General features: G+C 42.2%; 1 protein-coding gene across 1 annotated transcript in view; it reads right to left on the bottom strand.

Annotated features, from left to right (window-relative positions):
* PLXNB1 (plexin B1) overlaps positions 1-20,239 on the bottom strand; it is a 3,809,096-nt gene that overhangs the window by 126,545 nt on the left and 3,662,312 nt on the right. The window contains exons 36-38 of the mRNA XM_044078026.1: positions 18,611-18,675; positions 18,439-18,514; positions 6,681-6,755 (exon numbers count right to left, since the gene is read on the bottom strand). Of these exons, the coding sequence (XP_043933961.1) occupies positions 6,681-6,755; positions 18,439-18,514; positions 18,611-18,675 (216 nt within the window). The remainder of the gene's footprint in view (positions 1-6,680; positions 6,756-18,438; positions 18,515-18,610; positions 18,676-20,239) is intronic.

The following is a 20,239-nucleotide window of genomic DNA, read 5'->3' as shown; positions in this document are numbered from 1 at the left end:
CTGGAGGCAAAGAATATGGATTAAGGCTGGCTTCTGTGTACACATCATCCAATATATCTAAAACAGGAGGGATAGCCAGAGGCCTATGCTGGGGGAGCAGAAGAAATTCCCTGAGCCTTTTCTTGGAGTCTGAGTAATCTTGGCCTTCCCAGTGAAAGTGTTCCCTCAATGTATGCAGGGTTTCCCCAAAAGAGAAGTCCTCGGGGGGGGGACTAGACTCCTCTGTATCAGAGTCTTCGAATGGAGAATAGGCATAATCCTGGTCCCCAGATAGTTCTGAGGTAATAGAAGCTTGATCTGAGGAAGGGTAGTCTTCCTCTAATCTGGGCCTTTTGTCAGAGGGGGGTTGAGAACCCCTGCTAAGAGTAATCAAATCCTCAGCCATTTTAAACATCTGTTTTTTAGGCATGGTGCCTTGAGAGGGGGTCTGAGGAACCTGTTTTTTGGTTTTCCTGGCTGCTTTAGATTTAGTGAAGGCTTAAATAGAAAAGGAGGAAGGACTGAAGACCCCTTGAGAAATGGCAGGCCTGTCTAAATTCTGAGTTTCCCCGCCAGGAGTGGCGTCAGGATCTGTAGTAGGAATGGGGGCCGAGGAGCCTGCGACCTCGGGTAATGAAGACACCGGTAATGCATTGTCATCGGTACTCAGGGGCTGCGTAGGTGCCTCGCTGAGTACCGGAGAACCGGTAGTTGGCCTTAGCATGGTTTCAGTAGGTGGTGCGGACCTCGTATGTCGGTCCTTATCTTTGCGTTTTTTGCTCAAAACTGGAGTCGGAGTACCCAACGACATAATATAATAAAATTTTTTGCCAAAAAAGTGAAGGGCGAACTTCGCCCAACACTTAATAGTGCGCTTATTGAATCTAGCACAAAAACGGCAGGCCGAGACATCGTGGTCTGGGCCTAAGTAAGGTATACAGTAAGAGTGGAAATCCTTATGCGGTATTTGCTTCCCACATGAAATGCAATTAACTTTGTCTGACATCAGTCTGAGGCAAGAAAAGTTTCCCCAACGGGGTACTTAGCTTTCAAGAAGACTTCGGCTGAAATAGTTTTGTAAATCTCAGGAGCTGGTCGACCGGCACTTGCGAACTGCTTCTGCTTCGGGCTCCGCGCGGCAAGAAAGACGGAAGAAAATGGCGTTGGCTGCCTCTTTTATACCCCTGCTGCGCTGACGTCAGGGAAGAAGCGATGACAACCGACGCCGGACCTAGACTTTGGAATTCGGCCGACAGAGGACCCGCCTGACGGCAGGATAACCCATCTGTTATGACTGCAGCTGTATGCACGATGAACATCTGTGGTGTTGTCTGTCCGTATCAGTAGTTGGCCTGGCTGTAGAAGATCCCAGAAAGCCAAGAGGGCATTCTGTACAGCTAACATCTCTTTTAAATTGATATGTAGGTGCTTCTGATCCTCTGTCCAAAAACCTTGAAGGCCTTTCCCCTGCAAGTGGGCTCCCCATGCGTAATCCGAGGTGTCCGTGGTTAACACTTGGGTGGCTGGAGGCAGACTGAAGGCTTTCCCCTTGTTTTGAAGACATGCCATTGGTCCACCAATGGAATTCCTTTTGTAGGCAAGGCAAGACAGCAATCTGTGTGTCTAGACTGTGACAATGCTGGGACCATACGCTTTTTAGGTACCGTTATATTTTTCTCATATGCATATGGTATGAGAAGGATGCAGGAGGCCATGTATCCCAAAGCCTGCAGGAATTTCCTTGCAGTTAACTGAGACATTAACGCTGGGGTTTTGAAAATTGAAGCCAGCTGAAGTTGTTTTTCGGATGTCAGGAATGCCATCTGGGTTGTTGTGTTTAGAAGAGCACCCAGAAAAGTTATCTGTTGTGTGGGTGTCAAATTTGACTTTTTTATGTTCACAGTGAATCCTAGGTACTTGAGTAGATTTTGAACAAATTCCGGGTGCTGGAGTAAGACATCCTTGCTGTCTGCTTGAATAAGGCAGTCATCCAGATAAGGGTAAACTTGAATTCCCTTGAGTCTGCAGTAAGCTACTACTGGTGCCAGGCACTTGGTGAAGACCCTGGCCGCAGAAGACAAGCCAAAGGGCAGCGCAGAGAATTGGTAATGTTTCGAGCCGGCCTTGAACCTGAGGTATTTTCTGCACTCCTGTCTGATAGGGATGTGTAGGTAAGCCTCCTTTAAATCCAATGTCACCGTCCATGCATTTTTGCTCAACATTGGCAGAAGCTGCTGCAGAGTAAGCATCTTGAACTTTGGTATTTCCAGGAAAGTATTTAAGACTGACAGATCCAGGATGGGTCTCCAGGAATTTTGTTTTCTGAGAACTAGAAAGAGCCTGGAGTAAAAGCCTTGCCCAGTCTCTGATTGTGGAACCAGTTCTATGGCCCTCATAGCCATGAGGGATCCCACCTGGTTTAATGTCTCTGCCCATTGGTGTTTTGGTAGGTCTGGCCATCCGTTTGGTCTTGGCAAGGTATGAAAGTGGAATTTGTAACCTCTTGAAACTACATCCAGAACCCACTTGTCTTGGGTTATGTAAGTCCAATTTTGGTGAAAGGGAGAGTTTTCTTCCTACAGGGGCTTCCAGGAGAGAGGTTCCTGGAGCCATGCAGGGGGAGTCATTGAGTCTGTTTCCTATAAGATTGAGGTCTGTCCTCTCCACCCCTGGGGGTGGAAGCACTCCACTGTCTAGGTCTGTAAGAGGTCTGTGCTTGGGCCCTCCCTCTGGTGCGCCTATATCTACCCCTCTGAGGCCTGTCCGAGCTGGGAAAGGACCAATTTTTTGTTGGCCAATTTCTGCTAAATCTTGGGGGCTGAACTTGTAAGAAATCCTTAACCGTTTGCATGTATTTTGCCTTATCCTCCATTTTCTTTATCACCTCTTCAGCCTTAGACCCAAACAAAACATTATGCTGAACAGGAGCATCCAGTAACTTTGCTTTCACTTGATCATAGGTTCATAGGTTTATACTAGGCTATCTGCCCTAAGGCATTTATAAGCCTAGCCCAAATTTTTGTGGCTTACGCCACCCCTTATATGAAAAAATACTGTGCCCATTAGTTTGTTGTGCCTCTGTCCAGCAGTGACACAGAGATGATTCCCGGGGTAAACCTACGATCTCCCATCCACAGGTCTAGATTTCTCTTGAACAGAGTCAGCGAGGTGCTCTGCCTCACATGGACCGGGATTTTATTCCACAGCATAGGGAGTCTCTGAGTGATAAATCTATCCCTCCAGCACGCCCTATTTATATCCGTGCTAAGGTTTAAGCCGCTTGCTCTAGTGGTTTTGGTGGATTTGGATTTTTTGAGGTGGAGCATGTCCATTAATTCCGGGTTGGACATGGCCTTGTATGTCAGGCACATGTCACCTCTGAGCAGACGGTATGCGACTGAATAGAGCTGGAGTTTCTTCAATCTGGCAGCATATGACAGATTTTGGAGTCCTTTATCCTTTTGGTGAGGAACTTTTGGGGTCTCTCCAATTGCTGCAGATGTCGGGTGAGATACATCCCGAATGGGGCATTGTACTCTATCATTGGTCTGATAAGTGAAGAGTACAGGGAACAATGACCTCACTAGATCTGGATGTGAATCCCTTCATGATCAGGTGGGCAATGTAGAAGGTCTTTCTAACCACTTTAGCAACGTGAGTGTCAAAAGAAAGGCCACTGTCAACCTGGGTGCCCAGGTCCCTGATAACCTCTTCTGTGCTTAGTGGATTGCCACCTATATGGTAGCTTGGGGTTACCTTGTTTTTCCCGAAGGGTATGACTATACATTTTTGGCGTTTAACTTCAGGCCATGGCTCTGGCACCAGCTATCTGTTTCCTTGAGTCCCTTCTGAAGGATATCCGTGTCCGATGCACTTTCCACTATGGCCCAGTTTGCAGTCATCTGCAAACCTTGTCAGCCAAAGTCCTCCCATGTTGGCCTGTACTTCTGAGAAGTAGATGCCAAATAATAGGGGGTCATTACCGAGCCCTGTGGGACACCACTTGTGACCGGCTTGGAGTCTGACATAGCGCCAGCAACTCTAACCCTGTGGGTTCTGTCCTTAAGCCAGTTTGCAACCCATCTTGTGACATATGGGTTTACATTTAAGCTGGTAAGTTTTTCTACAATACCTGAGTGGGGTATTGTGTCGAAAGCCTTTGCAAGGTCAAGGTAGGCTGTATGGACTGCCTTTCCCTCATCAATGGCCTTGGTGACTGTTTTGAAGAAGTCGACCAAGTTCAAAAGGCATGATCTTCCCTTGACAAAGCCAAACTGGGTCGGGTCCAATGTCTGCAAGTCCCCTATATCTTTGTTTATGAGCTCCATTATGATCCTCTCCATAGCTTTGCAGACTAGACTTGTTAAGCTTATGGGCGGTAATTACCAGGGTCCGTGAGGCGCCTTTGTGGAGTGGGACCACAGTTGCCGTACGCCACTCCTTGGGCATGTATCCTGTGGTAAGGCTGAGATTAAACAGCTGCCTTATGTGCGGGTTTAATTCCTCATTTAGCTCATGTAGCACACAGCCGGGGACACCATCCGGTCCCATTGATGCTGTGTTTTTAGCTTTAGAGAGAGCAGCTTTCACCTGCGCATTTGAGATGTCCGGGAGGCTACACTCGGCAAGTTTTGTTCCTTTAACCAAGCATGCCTTCTAATGACTGTGCCAGTGGCAGCCGCCCTGCAAGAAGCCTCCAAGACATCAAAACCACAGTGTAAGCCATGCTTCCCCATCTGCTCAGTAGCTTGCATCAAATCGTGTAATTCCTTATTATCTGCACATGCAGAAATGGTACCTATCTTTTGTTTCATAACAGACAGAAGAAATTGCTATTTTAGCATATGAAATTGACAATTTAAAGCCCTAATGGATAAAGTAGAAGAAGTGTACACTTTTTTGCCCCATCTCTCCAAAGCTCTAGAATCCTTATCTGACAGAATAGGGTTCTAAGCAGAGGCGGCCTTAACACCCTTAGGACCCTGAGAAATGGTTTCTGGATCAGCAGAAGGATTTTTGTAAAGAAACTGGTGAGAATCAGGGTCCCTGTAATATCTGTCAGGCTTTGCAGGGGCAGGAGGAAAGGAGTCAGGAGTTAAATTAGCCTCAGAAAAGACATCATCCACAATATCCAAAATGGGAGGAATAGCCAGGGGTCTGTGTTGGGGAAGAAGAAGGAAATCCCTAAGCTTTCTCTTAGATTCAGAGTACTCCTGTCCTTCCCAGTGAAAATGTTCCCTCATGCCATGTAAAGTTTCCCCAAAGAGAAATCCTCAGGGGGAGAAGCTGAAGGAATGGATTCCTCAGCATTAGAATCCTCATAAGGAGGGAAAGTGTATTCCTGTTCAGAGGAAGACACTGAAGAAATAGATGCCTGATCAGAGGATTCATAATCCAATTCTTGTCTTGGCCTTTTGTCTGGAGGGGGATGTGAACCCCTAATCATAGTAAGTCCTCCGTCATTTTAAGCATTTGTTTTTGAGATTTGGGTCCTGGATCAGAGGAGGCCTGGGCTTGAGTCTTTGATTTGGAAGGAGTCTTTGCCTTTATCTGAAGCTGTGTAGGCCTGAAAACCCCCTCGGAAGCTGGTACCTGCACAGCGGCTCCGGACCCATCCGAGGGAGCATTGTCCGAAGGTCCTGCACCTGGAGTACTCAAAGGCCTAGTTGGCTCCTCGTGGGAGTCCGTTTCAGCAAGCGGTTCTGTAATGGCCGACGACAGGGGCTGCGAAAGCGCCTCACTGACGACAGCCGAACCTGCAGCTGGCTCTGCTTGTAAACCATAGTCTGATTTGGACCTCGGAGGCCTGTCCTTATCCTTGCATCATTTGTGAACTCCAGTAGTCGGAAGCGTGTCCAACGACATATTGTAATTAAATCGCCTGCCAAAGTAGTGAAAAGCAAAATCGTATCCCCGCTTAATAGTACGTTGATTAAATCTAGCACAAAACCAACAACTAGCTACGTCATGGTCAGGGCCTAAACAAGGAATACAGTAAGAGTGGAAATCCTTATGAGGTATTTGCTTCCCACAAGAAATACAATTATTAACTTTTTCTGACATCGGACTGGAGCAAGAAAAAAGTTTCCCCAATGGAGTACTTAGCTTTGAGAAGAAGAAGAAAGTCTTCGGAATGAAGCATGAAAAATATCAGGAGTCAGCCGACCGGCACTTGCAAACTGCTTCCAGCGCACGGCAAGAAAGACTGGAGAACATGGCGTCGGCTGCCAGCTTTGTACTCCTGGCGCTCTGATGTCAGGGAGCATGACTGAACAGCCGACGCCGGACCCAAACTTTGGGATTCTGGCCGACAGAGGGCTGCCTGCTGGCAGGAAGAACCCTACAGTGATGACTGCAACAGTGAAACACGATGAACATCTCTCAGAATACAGATGGTTAGCCCAAAGTTATGCATCTTCTGAAAAAAAAAGTGGTTATAATATATTGTCTGTGTTGCTCTGCAGATCCTTGAATCTTATACATTCACACTTCACACTATGACAAGGTTGCAATGGAAAAAAAATCTAAGAGGAAACCCCATTAACAGACATGTATTCACACAATGGGATTGTGCATATCAAAACAGAAAGTACAACAAACCTCTGCTGACTGTCATTCCTTGTTTAACATATCTGGACACTATTATGCTCATCATTTTCAATCAACCTAAAAACTCAAATGTTTAAAGAAAATCATCTTACCTGATCATAATACTTATTAATATACTTGTAGAGCTCATGGAGAGCCACAAGAGCGTTAAGTTCTCCTGAGTAATTCTAAAAAAGAAAAAAAAAGTTGGCTGAAAAAACTCAAAAGAAACAACTCTACTACTTCCCACCATGCACAGAAAAAAAAAACTAAATGCTAATTTGGTTAACAAATGGAAAGCCACAGCCTTAATCTCTGTAGAATGGCTGGGTTTAGGACCACACAGTAGAATGTCACAGCAATGCACTATTTAGGTACAGCACTTTTAGAATAAATCCAGTGAAATCTTTTAGACCGACTATAAGGCCATAAAAATGCAAGCATTGATTTAAACAAGAGACTGCCTTGTTTGCATTTGGTTGAGGTTTGGTCTCATAACAATGTTGCACAAAAACTAGCTTGCCTTATGACACAGCAGGACGAAGTCCCTGATGTCCCAGCTTTGACTACTGCCTTACTTCAAGAGACAAGACAGCCCAAAAGATAAGGTCTTTAACACTGCCAAACAAGTGAGATACAGTAGCCAGAAGGGCCACTGAGCAAGCACCTACAATCCTGCACTACAAGATCTGCCAATACAGTGTTCCTCATAGGCTACCAAAAAGAGAGAGGGCCTATGAAAAGCCTAATCATGGTCAGAATAACCTCACATACACACACACTACATGTAAAGTTTGCAAAAAACATTTGCACATATACATGAGTCATCTTTTTATAGTTGAATAGAAATTTGGCAGAAATACTACTGTCAGAAAAAAATAATAGAATATGAATTTATTGCAATTCCCTTTTAGTTGAAAATCTTAGCAGAATATGGTACAGCTAGAATATTTAATAAATGATGGTAGCATACCCTCTCTCAACCTCCATCACAAGAATTCTGGACAAAACCAAAAATAATGTGGGGGGGGGGGTGCAGAGAGACAAAATCAGAGGCAGATTTTAAATATTGCACTCAAACTTAGAAAGGTCCTAGAACACTTCTCACATTTGCAAGTGATGTCTGCAACTGAAATGTATGTCATTATTTAGTGACTGGAATCCTCACTGATTTGCCAGAAAACCTCACACTTTATGATGAACAGACCAAAAATGAGGCAAAAATCTTGACATTTTGCAAAACTATGGAGAGTTAAAAGGTATGGGTGGGCAGTGTGGAATGTGTAGCTTCCCATGATGAAAGTCACACAGTATGAGTTTGGGAGATGTGTGCGTGGTGTAGTACCTCTAAGGAGGGTAACAGAAGATGTTATTGTGTGGGGGGTACACCCCCCCAACTAAAGAAAGTAACAGTAGATGTGTTTCCGTGCATGTGTCTGTAAGTGAGGGGGGAGGGTTGAAGTGTGGGAGCTGAGCCCACCAAACAGAGAAGGTAATACTTAATGTTGCAGCTTGTTAAATTTGAAGTATTTAATGGTTTACAGGTTCATGGGTAGTTACTTCTACTGTGGTCAAGATGACCACTGAGGAGCCTAGCCTAGCTTCCCAACTGCTCCAAAGCACTGTTCCAAAGCACTGTTCAGTTAAGTGACTTGCTAAAGGTCACCCAGTACAAAAACAAAGGCTTTAAGAGTAAAACGCTTTACTACAGGAAGCAGCTCATTAGCATTTCATAGCCTTGATTGTTTGTATTAATTGCCAGAGACTTAAATAACATTAACGCTCATTTACCCTATATGTAGTGGGAAAACAGATTTTCTTTTATGTGTTTTAAGGTTGGAATGGGAGGCATTTATGTGACTCCCTGTATGGAATATTTTCTTATAAAGCTTTGACAGATATGGCATAGAATGTATGTTACAAGCAAATTGTTTAGGTTTATTCCTTGCATGTCAATGAATTTATGTGTTATTTCTTTTTTTGGTATTATTAAATGTGAGCAAGCTCTTGTTAACTAAAGTAATGCATCTACTGAGATAACTTGCACAGTTTATAACTGTAGAATCTATAATATATATTTATACACACAATCTAATCTATACATAGTAGTTTCATAGTTTCATAGTATAGTACTAGGCTATCTGCCCTGGGGCATTTGTAAGCCTAGCCATAGTGATGCGGCTTTTGTCACCCCATGAAATGGTACAAAAATGTATAGATAAAATCTAGAATACTGTGCCTCTGTCTAGTAGTGACACAGTGAAGGTCCCCTTATATAATAGAATTAGTTTACTGTGCCCCTGTCTAGCAGTGACACAGATGTGACCCCTGGGGTAAACTTACGATCTCCCATCCACTCATCAAGATTTCTCTTGAAGACAGTCAGTGAGGGGCTCTGCCTAATACGAACTGGGATCCTGTTCCAAAGCATGGGAAGCCTCTGGGTTATGAATCTATCCCTCCAGCATGTCCTATTCATACTTGTGCCGAGGTTTAAGTCTTTAGCTCTCGTGGTCCTGATGGATTGGATTTTTTGAGGTGGAGCATGTCCATCAGATCCTGATTGGACATGGCCTTGTACGTCAGGCAGAGATCACCTCTGAGCAGGCGGTATGCTACTGAATAGAGCTGAAGTTTCTTTAGTCTGGCAGAATAAGACATATGTTGGAGACCCTTGATCCTTTTGGTGAGGTACTTCTGTGGTCTCTCCAGCTGTTGCAAGTGCCGGGTGAGGTACATACCAAATGGGGCATTGTACTCAATCATGGGTCTGATGAGGGAGGAATATAGGGGTACAATGACATCTTTGGATCTGGATGTGAAACCCATCATGATGAGGTGTGCAAGGTAGAATGTTTTTCTAACCACTTTGGCAACGTGGGTGTCAAATGAGAGGTCGCTGTCCACTTGGGTCCCTAGGTCTCTGATTAGTTTTTCCGTACTCAGTGGGTTGCTGTCTATGTGACAATTTGTGGGTACTTTTGTTTTTTCCAAAAGGGATAACTATACATTTTTTGGCATTTAGTTTAAGGCCGTGACTATGGCACCAGTTGTCCGTTTCAGTGAGGCCTTTTTGTAGGATGTGTGTATCTGCTGGTGTATCGACTATGGCACCTAGTTTGCAGTCATCTGCGAACTTTGTCAGCCACAGCCTTCCCATGTTTGCTTTAACATCTGAGAAATAAATGCCGAACAAGAGGGGTCCCAGGACAGATCCCTGTGGGACACCACTTGTGACTGGCTTTGAGTCTGACACTGCTCCAGTGATTTTAACTTTATGGGTTCTGTCCTTTAGCCAGTTTGCAACCCATCTAGTGACATAAGGGTTTACTTTTAAGCTGTTTAGCTTATCTATGATGCCTGAGTGGGGTATTGTGTCGAAGGCCTTAGCAAAGTCCAGGTATGCTGTATGGACTGCTTTGCCCTCATCAATGGCTCTAGTGACTGTTTCGAAAAAGTCAACCAGGTTTAAAAGGCAGGATCTGCCCTTTACAAAGCCGAACTGGGTGGGGTCAAGCGTCTGTAGGTCCCCTATGTCTCCGTTTATGAGTTCCATAATGATTCTTTCCATAGCTTTGCAGACCAGGCTAGTCAAGCTTATGGGGCGGTAGTTTCCAGGGTCTGTAGAGGCACCCTCTTGTGGAGTGGGACCACTGTTGCTGTATGCCAGTGTTCAGGTACATATCCCGAAGTAAGGCTAAGGTTAAATAGCATTTTTATGTGTGGGTTTAGCTCCTCTTGGAGTTCACGTAACACGCACCTCGGGATACCGTCAGGTCCCATTGATGCTGTGTTTTTTGCTTTGTTTAGGGCGGTTCTCACTTGGACATCTGAGATGACAGGGAGATTACATTCAGCTGGGATAAGTATTTCTTCTTTTGGGGGTGAAGGAGGCGAGAAATTTGCACTGAACCAGTCAGTCAGAATGTTAGCAATATCTGTGGGTTCAGTGTATTTTTTGTTGTTCTGAACCAACTCTGAGCATATCTGAGGGTTTCCGCCCAGGTTTCTAACATAGCTGAAGAAGGCTTTGTGGTTATCTTTAGTGTCCTTAGCGATTTTTCTCTCAAAGTTTGCCTTGGATGTTTTTATGAGAGAACGTAGTTTTCTGCTAATGTTGATCAGAGATGTCTTCCCTTCATGGGATTTCGCTCTGACGTGCAGTAGCTTCTTTCTTTTGTTATACAATTTGTTTATGGCTGAGGTCCACCAGACAGGACGCTTACATTTGGTGGAGAGGGACTTGGATTTGTTTGGGATTGTATGATCCATGCATTCTTGGAGATGTCCATAGAAAGCATGTGTGAAGGATTTGGCATTGTGGGATGTGGTATCCACTGGCACAGTGGGCTTAAAGGATACCATCTCAGTCTTAAGAAGAGTGAAGTCTGCTTTTGAGAAGTTTTTCACTGTGGTCTTTTGTGCTGGGGGTGGAGGTGGGATATGTATATCCAGGGTGATTAGTTTGTGGTCAGATCTCACTAGTGAGGGGTATACTTCCGGTGTGGAGCATTTTGTCCCCATGTTTGTGATGATCAGGTCTAGTATATTATCTCCCCTAGTGGGAGAGGTGACTAGTTGTTCCAGTGCATTTGAATTTATGAATTCCAGGAACCTTTGGGCTAGGGTATTAGGGCTAGAATAATGTACCCAATCTATGTTTGGGTAGTTGAAGTCTCCCAGTATGATGGTATTTTGTGATACATTCATATCCTCCAATGTCTTCAGGAAGGCTGAGTGGGGTTCCTGAGATTGGGAGGGTGGTCTGTAACATGCTACCAGTTGTATAGCAGTTTTGCCTATGGTTAGTTGCACCTGTATGGTCTCTGATGCTTCATGTGTTGCTACTAACCTGGAGGTGTGGGTGTCCTTTATGAATATGGACACTCCCTCCTTTGTGGTTCGGCCCAGGTTTTGGGGCCGAAAAGCATGATACGAGGTATAGCCTGGTAGCACTGGGGTGCTCTCAGGAGCCTTGAACCAGGTTTCAGTTACTGCACAGATGTCGATGTTCTCCATGCTGAGGAGTGCATCAAGTGCCTGCATCTTGAGATTTAGACTTCTGGCGTTGAGCAGCATTACCCTTAGTTTTTTTCCATTTTTGTTTTCTAAGGAGGTGGGTTTGTCTTTTGAGCCCTGCCTAAAAAAGGCACTATGGGGTGGCAAGAGCCTTAGCCAATATCTGGAAGACCAGTGGTGACAGGTGTAAGCCATCCCTTGCGAAGCAGCGTGGCTTGTCCAACATATCATCCCAGGCAGACAGACATTGGATCCCCTTAGAATGACACCAGTACTTGAGCCAATTGTTAAAGCTGATCATCTTGACTTTGTATTGTGGTATCACTCTTGGTGAGGGCAAGATGCTGCTCAGGGTCAGGGTCATACCAGCCTGGGCTACATAATCGGAGAGCTCCTCTATGTCTCTCCATGTAGTCCAGGGAGGTACGTTTCAGGTCATTCACACCAGCATGGACAATGATGGAGTCATATTTGTACTTGCTTTGGAGTGACCTGAGTGCGTGTGTTATGTGGCGGATCCTAGCTACCGATAGACAGCTCACAGTCACCTTCTCCTTGTTCAGCCTGGTCAGTGGGACATCAGTGTGTCTGACTATGGAGTCACCTATTACTAGTGTATCAGGCAAGGTGTTTGGCCTTAAGTATGTGTTGCATGTGTTTTGTTTTGAGGTGGTGGATTTTTGGATGTCTGCTTTGGGAGCCTCTGTTGTTTTGGTAAGATTTTTATTAGAGCCTCCGAGTATGTCTTTGTGTTTTTATGTGTTTGGTTTGCAGTTGTGGTAGGTCTATGTGGGACTGGGATTGTTGTGTGTGTGGTTGCCATCTCCTCCTGTCTGGTCATGCCAGTCCTGAGTTGAGAGAGGTCAGCCTCCAGTTTGGCTATATAGTTGCATCTCTCACATGTATTTGTGTTTGTTGGGAGGAGGAGAGGGTTGTCTGTGTACATGAGACAATTGTAGCATTGTCTCAAGATGCCCAGATTGACCAGCTGAACAGGAGACGACACCAGTAATATACCACTCGACATGCTAGAACAGTATAAGGGAGTGGTATACCTTTAAGGGAAGTGGGTATTCACAGGGGTGGTAAGTAGATGTAGTGCTTTACTTCGTACGAGAGTGCTTACTTAGTAGAGAAGTATTGAGAACAAGTGCTAGGCTTATAATACAGTGAGTAGTCTGGTTATACTAAGAGTAGAGCTTCCTTAAGGGAAAATTTGAAGAACAGACTTGGCGGAACCAGAAAAAGTTTAACCGGCGCTGCGCTATGCGCACGACCGCGCAAAGCTGTGCAAACGCGGATTTTAAACAGTGAACTACAAAAGAGCTGGGAATGGTCCCAAACAACCAATTACTACAGCTTCTTGTGCTGAGGTCACTTCCCCCAAGGACAGGTAGGCTGCTCAAGGCTCCCCACTCCTACTGGTGAGCAAAGAAACTGCCTTCTATCCAAGTAAGGTAATGGACAACACAGGAACTACACCACAGCCCAGAATACAGCAATGCCTGTAAACTGGTCTAAACTAGTCGAGGAAGGCGGGAAAATAAGGATTATTTTTTTGTTTTTTAGGTAGAAACACACAGAAAATGCAGAAACAGTGATAAATTAGTTACACAGGCTAGCACACTTTAGTGGGCAGCCTTCACAGTTAAATTAAACAAACAAACAAGCAAACTTTCGATCAAATTCAACTAAATGTAACTTTAAGTGCAGATTTTAAAATAATGCAGCAATCAGTTAAAAAACAGTTCAGGCTAGTTCAAGGTAAGCTACAGAAGCTATTTCAAGTGGAAAAAAAAGCAAAGATACTTAAATCCAGAAGGTAGTCGCTTTTCTGAGTTCCCTGCTGCTAGGACCACTCTGTACACCCATGTGGAGCTTGTCTGAGCAGTATAGCCAGAAAAAAATGCCCAGAGGCAGATTTTAAACAGTGAACTACAAAAGAGCTGGAAATGGTCCCAAACAACCAATTACTACAGATTCTTGTGCTGAGGTCACTTCCCCCAAGGACAGGTAGGCTGCTCAAGGCTCCCCACTCCCACTGGTGAGCAAAGAAACTTCCTTCTATCCAAGTAAGGTAATGGACAACACAGGAACTACACCACAGCCCAGAATACAGCAATGCCTGTAAACTGGTCTAAACTAGTCGAGGAAGGCGGGAAAACAAGGATTACTTTTTTTGTTTTTTTAGGTAGAAACACACAGAAAATGCAGAAACAGTGATAAATTAGTTACAAAGGCTAGCACACTTTAGTGGGCAGCCTCCACAGTTAAATTAAACAAACATACAAGCAAACTTTCGATCAAATTCGACTAAATGTAACTTTAAGTGCAGATTTTAAAATAATGCAGCAATCAGTTAAAAAACAGTTCAGGCTAGTTCAAGGTAAGCTACAGAAGCTATTTCAAGTGAAAAAAAGCAAAGCTACTTAAATCCAGAAGGTAGTCGCTTTTCTGAGTTCCCTGCTGCTAGGACCCCTCTGTAAACCCACGTGGAGCTTGTCTGAGCAGTATAGCCAGACAAAAAACAATTTATAACCAAAAAAAATACAATTTATAACCAAATTTATTATATATATATATATATATATATATATATATATATATATATATATATATATATATATATATATAAACGCACACAAATAAATATATATATATATATATATATATGTATATATATATATATATATATATATATATATATATATATATATATATATATACACACACACACACATTATAAAGTACATGTCACTCTCCTACTTTGGACACAATAGAAGAGTCTTTGTGGGGTTCTGTTCAAGCAGCTTTACTATATACAATCACATCACGATAGAAGTTTACTGACTTTAACTAAGTAACCTATATACAAACAAACTCCTGCAATCATAAATGCTCACTCTGGCTGCACTCTCAAAATGGCATTGGGAATAGCACATGTGCATGTTCAGTCCTTGATATGCTTCTTAAAGATACAACACATACACTCTTATCTACAATACAGTTGTGTAAGCTGACCTTACCATAAGAGTATATGTTCAAATGATCACTGCTGCAGTAAATTTTATTTATTTACTTACTGATATTTGACTACTAGGAAAGTCTGATTGGGTAGGAGCCCATTTTCAGTGGAGGTCCACAGAGAAAAACTCCAAAGTAGTAGAAAACATTCTAACATTAAAAATTTTACAATCTTCAAACACAATGCAAAAAACATCTACAGTTTAAATTAATAAACCAAATTAGACATGATACGAAAACACTGGTTAAGAATAGATACTTTATAGGACAATGATTTAATATTTACAGAAATATTTGCCTGTTTATACAGAAATTACAGTTTAGTATAATACAAACAGAAATTGAAAAATGAAGTGAGATAAAAGTAAGCTTATGGTATATTTAGAGAGAAAGCCAGTGGAGAGAAACCAATAGAAGTAAGGAAGTGAGTGAAGGGAGATTAAGGACGTATAAGGTATGAATAGGTACCTGTTCACATTTAGGAACATATTTATCCTGGTGCTGAGCATCAACAGATGCAGATTTTGGCTAGAAAGTCTTTCTAAAGAAGTCAGCTGATTGGATGCTGATGAAAGCTCTTAATCGACTGGAAATAAACTGGATGTTTGGTTCCTGGATTTTCTTTCCTTGGTTTTGTCTTTCAGAAAGGTACTGAAGGATGGCACATAGGTTACTGACTTGATGGAAACAGGTAGGGAGTTCCAGGCCTTAGCAACATGGTACGAGTACAGACAATGCCTAGCAAGTTTGAGAGATATGTGGACAGACAGGTGTGTTTGGCCACTGGACTGTAATGACCAAATGTGAACATAGTTGTGTAGAATGGTATTTAGTGTTGGAGAAGCAGATGAATGCTGGATAATTTTATAGGTGGTAAGAAGCTGTGTATGTGTTAGTTGATGGGGTAATTCTAACCAAGTTAGGCTTTTTAGGGTTTACAGTAGTGAGCTCTGAAAGGTATTTCTGCAGCAAATTTCACAACTTTGTTATAGCATTGTTAAAGTTTTGATTTTTGTGATGCCTGGAGTTTAGTAAGGATGGGAGCACCACTAGAAGTGTGGAGGAGGAATTAAGAAGTGAAAACCGCAGTTTTAGTTGCTTTTGTGAGAAAGTTTTTGGCTCTGTAAAGCATCGCTAATTTTTGAGTTTTCCTTACACGGTTTTGTATATGCAGATTAAATTTAACATCATCTTCTACTATTATCCCTAATAATTTGCTATAAGAAGTGACTTCAGTGACTGTATTATCGAGAGAGAGAGGACTTTACAATTTTTTTTCATGAGAGAAGGCTTCAAGGAAAAACTATTTTTTTATGGTTGAGCACGGGTTGTGAGTTACACAGCCATGTTTTGGTGGCTGTTACAGCTTCCCAGAGTAATTTTTCAGAGAGGTGCCACATTGTTACATGTGCAAATGAATGTGGAGTCATATGCATACTGTATTAGGGAGGCCTGTTGTATGGATGAGTGGTGGGTGTTGGTGAGAATGTCAAAAAGGAGAGGAACAAGGATAGAGCCTTGTGGTACACCAGTGGTGACTGGAAGGAACGGAAAGAGGGTGGAGTGCCATTTTACTCAGTGATACCTATTAGATAGGTAGCTTTTGAACCACAGATGAGTGGCTGACAGAGACCAACTGAGGACATGAAGTAGAAGTTTGCTGTGACAAACTGTGTGAAAGCTTTAGACAAGTTTGCCATTACCTGTAGCTTTACTGACAGTACTGATTATAGGTTAGAAGTGCAGTGTAAGTCTATGGGAAGGACAGAAGCCATGTTGTGTTAGGGATAAGAGGTCTTCCAGCAGGAGATAAGTTTAGCAATTGTTTCTGAATACATTTTTCAAGTATTTTTGAAAGGGGGATGAGACTGCTATAGGTCTAAAGTAAGGAATGTCTGTTGAATTTCCTCCTTTGTGCAGTGGGATAATGTGTAACTTTTCCACAGATAGGGAATGTGGGATTCTTGGATTAACCTATAAGGAGATATATGTATACATCCTGCCTAACGTTCAAGGCAGTCTCATGCCAAAATGTTCTTGAAAGGGTTTTTGCATAAGAGGCTGCCACATAAACTGGTGGCTCCTCATTGGGATCTTAAAATTGTGATAGAGAAGCAAACACGTACTCCGTTTGAACCAGCTAATCTGACTTGAGGTTCTTAACACAGAAAACAGTTTTACTAATTGCTCTGACCGCTGCAAGAAGGATATTTGAGTAGCAAACTCTTATAGTGAGTCAACTCCACCTCACTGTCCATAGTGACAGGGTTTCTTTGAGAACTAATCTTTTTATGCCTAAAGTGGTATCCAAGTTTACTTTAAGCCCAACTATCCATCTTCACGTTTTCTTTACTGAATCTGAAAATGAGGGAAAATGGATACTCCATTCCTTGGTTGTCCACAGACAAGTCATGAACAGATCTTCTGATCAACTGTTTATTTCTTGTGTAGGTAAGAAGACAGGACAACCTGTGTCAAAACAGACCATTTCCAAATGGTTGTCTAAAGTCATTGCCTCTCATTATACTCACCATAACAAATCTATTCCAGGCAGGGTCAAGGCCCTCTCTACCAGAGCCTTGACTTAATCTATGGCTTTCTGGAAACTGTTCGCTTCTAGAAGTATTCTACAAACAACTGCTACTTGGTCTACTGTACAAAGTTTTAAACAGCACTATAAATTTGATTCCTTCTATAGATCCAGATCAAGCTTTGCCAGGACAATTCTCCAGGGTTTCCTGGAATCTTCTCCTTCAACCTCCAAAATGCAGTTAGCTGTGGTAATCTACCCATACAGCTAAGGCTACTGCAGCAGTGACCAATATGATGAACAGAGCACAGTTGTGTAAGATGTATTTACTATAATAGTAGATGTTCGAATGATCATGACTCCATTCCTGCATCCCCCTTCTATTGTGATCTGTTTTTTTATGCCAGGATGTAGACATTTATGTTTTGTTGCTCGTAGTACAGTTCTCTCAAGGTTCAGCTTCCTTCTTTCTGCTGGCAGAAAGTTCTAAAGGGCTTCATGCCCAAATTTGTCTTTTAGTCGGCTCAGCTTGAGCTGCCTAACAGTTTAGGTGCATGAAAGTTGCCCTAAAGCTTGGAAATCTGGATGACCTTTATATTCTTGGCAATATACAACCTTTATATAACTAAGGCTACTGCAGCAGTGACCAATGTAATGAACATTTACACACACAAACTACATATATACAGGGTCTATACTAAAATGCAGAATATCATTGATTCATCATTTCAGTATATCAAACCTACTGCATTGAAATTCTCACATACATCGAAAAAAGCAGGTTTTTTGCAAGGGGAGCAAGCCCTCCCCGCACTAATTAAATACATTAACTCCAAGATGCACAACAATCATTATCCCACTGTTAGTGATCTAACACAAGCAGCTCGCCTGGAATCCAAATCTCCCGCACATGCACACACACACGTACATACATTCACATACCCATGCATTCAAATACACACACACGCAGACACATTCAAATGTACATACAGATTATCCATTTTCAATTTATTCTACATACATTGACCAAATAAATTCAATGTAATGCAGAATAAAGTCAAAATCAATCTACACTTCAGACACATGTACGGCACCTTACACACACACACATACACACAAATATATATGGGTGTGTGTGTGTGTGTGTGTGTGTGTGTGTATATATATATATATATATATATATATATATATACATATATATATACATATATAGATATATATATATATATGTATACATACAGATATAAGCAGATAGATACTAAGCAGCAAGGAAACTGGATATTGTATAGCATTCATACCCTAGAAAGTTCTGCAAGAGCAGAGTTCATCTCTTGGTCGCTGGCAGAGATAGTTTGCCGGATATCTGCATAGTACCTGGAACAGAAAGAAAAGGCCAATAGTGTTGTAGCCACAGTTTCTCAGAATCTATGTTTAACAGGATTTACAGTTTAGAGGATGGATGAAACTTACTTTTCTACCATCTGCTTATAGCGAGGGATGTCTCTGGCATATAAGAGTTTGTTAATTGGAGAATCCTGTAATCACAAAAAAAAAAGTGGAGTGAATAATTATTTTATGAGCTCAGTGATGCAAGGGTCAAGAGCATTTGCTTCCAACCTACAGCACAGCCTGCACTAGTTATATTTTCAGATTTTTAAATATTACAGCTTAAGAAATACCATCAGTATTACAATACTGGCCACCATTATACCTGCTGGTATAATCTTCCCAGTCTCTGTCAAATTTTTTTCACTCTGATTTTCTCTAATTCATACCAAGGATGCAAACAATATTAAATGAAAGTTATGTACTCACCATAATGTTCTATCCATTTTCATTCTTCCTAACTGATGAGTTCAGATCCGATCCCTCAGATCTGACTTGGCCACTTCTAAAGCTTATGGCAAGCAAACATTCTCGAGCTTCTCCCTTACCCATAATGCATCACTCCCAATTACCTCAGATCTTGTTTGCCACTTTAACAGAAAGCAAAAGATGAAAATTATTATGTAGAAGCTATATCTGGAGCTTATATAAAAAATAAGGACATAGAGGTCCACTAAGCATGCATTCTTCCAGAACACTTAAGGATGGGGGTTGGGGAGTTGAAGAATGAAAATGGACAACACAGATGGAACATTAGAGTGAGTACATAACTTCTTTATTTGATGTTGTCAATTTTCATTCTGTCCTCAACTGATGGGACAGAGTCCCCAGCTACCTAATTAACAGGACAGAGTAAAGGATATTCCTGAGCGCTATAGAACCAAAAGATGCCCTTCCTCTTCAGACCAGATCTAATTTGTAATGAGTAATAAAGGTATGGCAATAGCCTACATAGGTGCTGGACAAATATCATCCATGGACACTCTGGATTGAAAAACTGAGGAAGTTCTCATGGATCTGGTGGAGTGGGCTCGAACAGGTTTTATCAGAGCAATGGCCAATTTGTTAAACACAAAGGAAATGTAACTTGTTACCCATCTAGATAGAGTAACTTTGGTAACTGGTTTACCTAATATGTTGGTTCTGCTTATGAAACAAACTGATCAGAATTTCTGATGCTTTTTTGTCCTCTGTAAATAAAAACGCAGCTCTCTCTGAAAATACGATAAATGTAACACATTCTTCTTTTGTTACAAAATCTGGGAAGGAATACTGGCAAATTAATTGATTTATATTGTATTCTGACACCACCTTTGGAAGAAATAATGGTTTGGTACAAAAGGTAACTCTGTCTTTATGGAAAATCCAGTATGGAGGTTTTGAGCACAATGCTTGGATCTCAGAAATTCTTTTGTCCAAAGTAATGGCTACTACGAAAATTGACTTCCTTGAAAGATATTTGAGTTCACATGTAGCTGAGGGTTCAAAGGGAGATTGAGCAAGAGACTGCAGCACAAGGTTTAGGTCCCAAGGGGGAGGGGTGTTGGATGGATCTTTAAAGGGTGGCCTTAAGAGTAGGGTGCATTTCAAAAAAGCTTTGCTCAACTTATGGGCCGATACAGAACCATTTATTCCAACATGAAAATTGGAAATATCTCCTAATTGTACTTTAACAGAAGAACTAGCTCCTTCTTCAAAATGATGCACTATAAA

This window comes from Protopterus annectens, chromosome 7.part0 (genome assembly GCF_019279795.1).
Source record: "Protopterus annectens isolate FY-2018-M chromosome 7.part0, PAN1.0, whole genome shotgun sequence".
Taxonomy (NCBI): domain Eukaryota; kingdom Metazoa; phylum Chordata; order Ceratodontiformes; family Protopteridae; genus Protopterus; species Protopterus annectens.
This window is presented reverse-complemented; position numbering and strand designations above follow the sequence as displayed.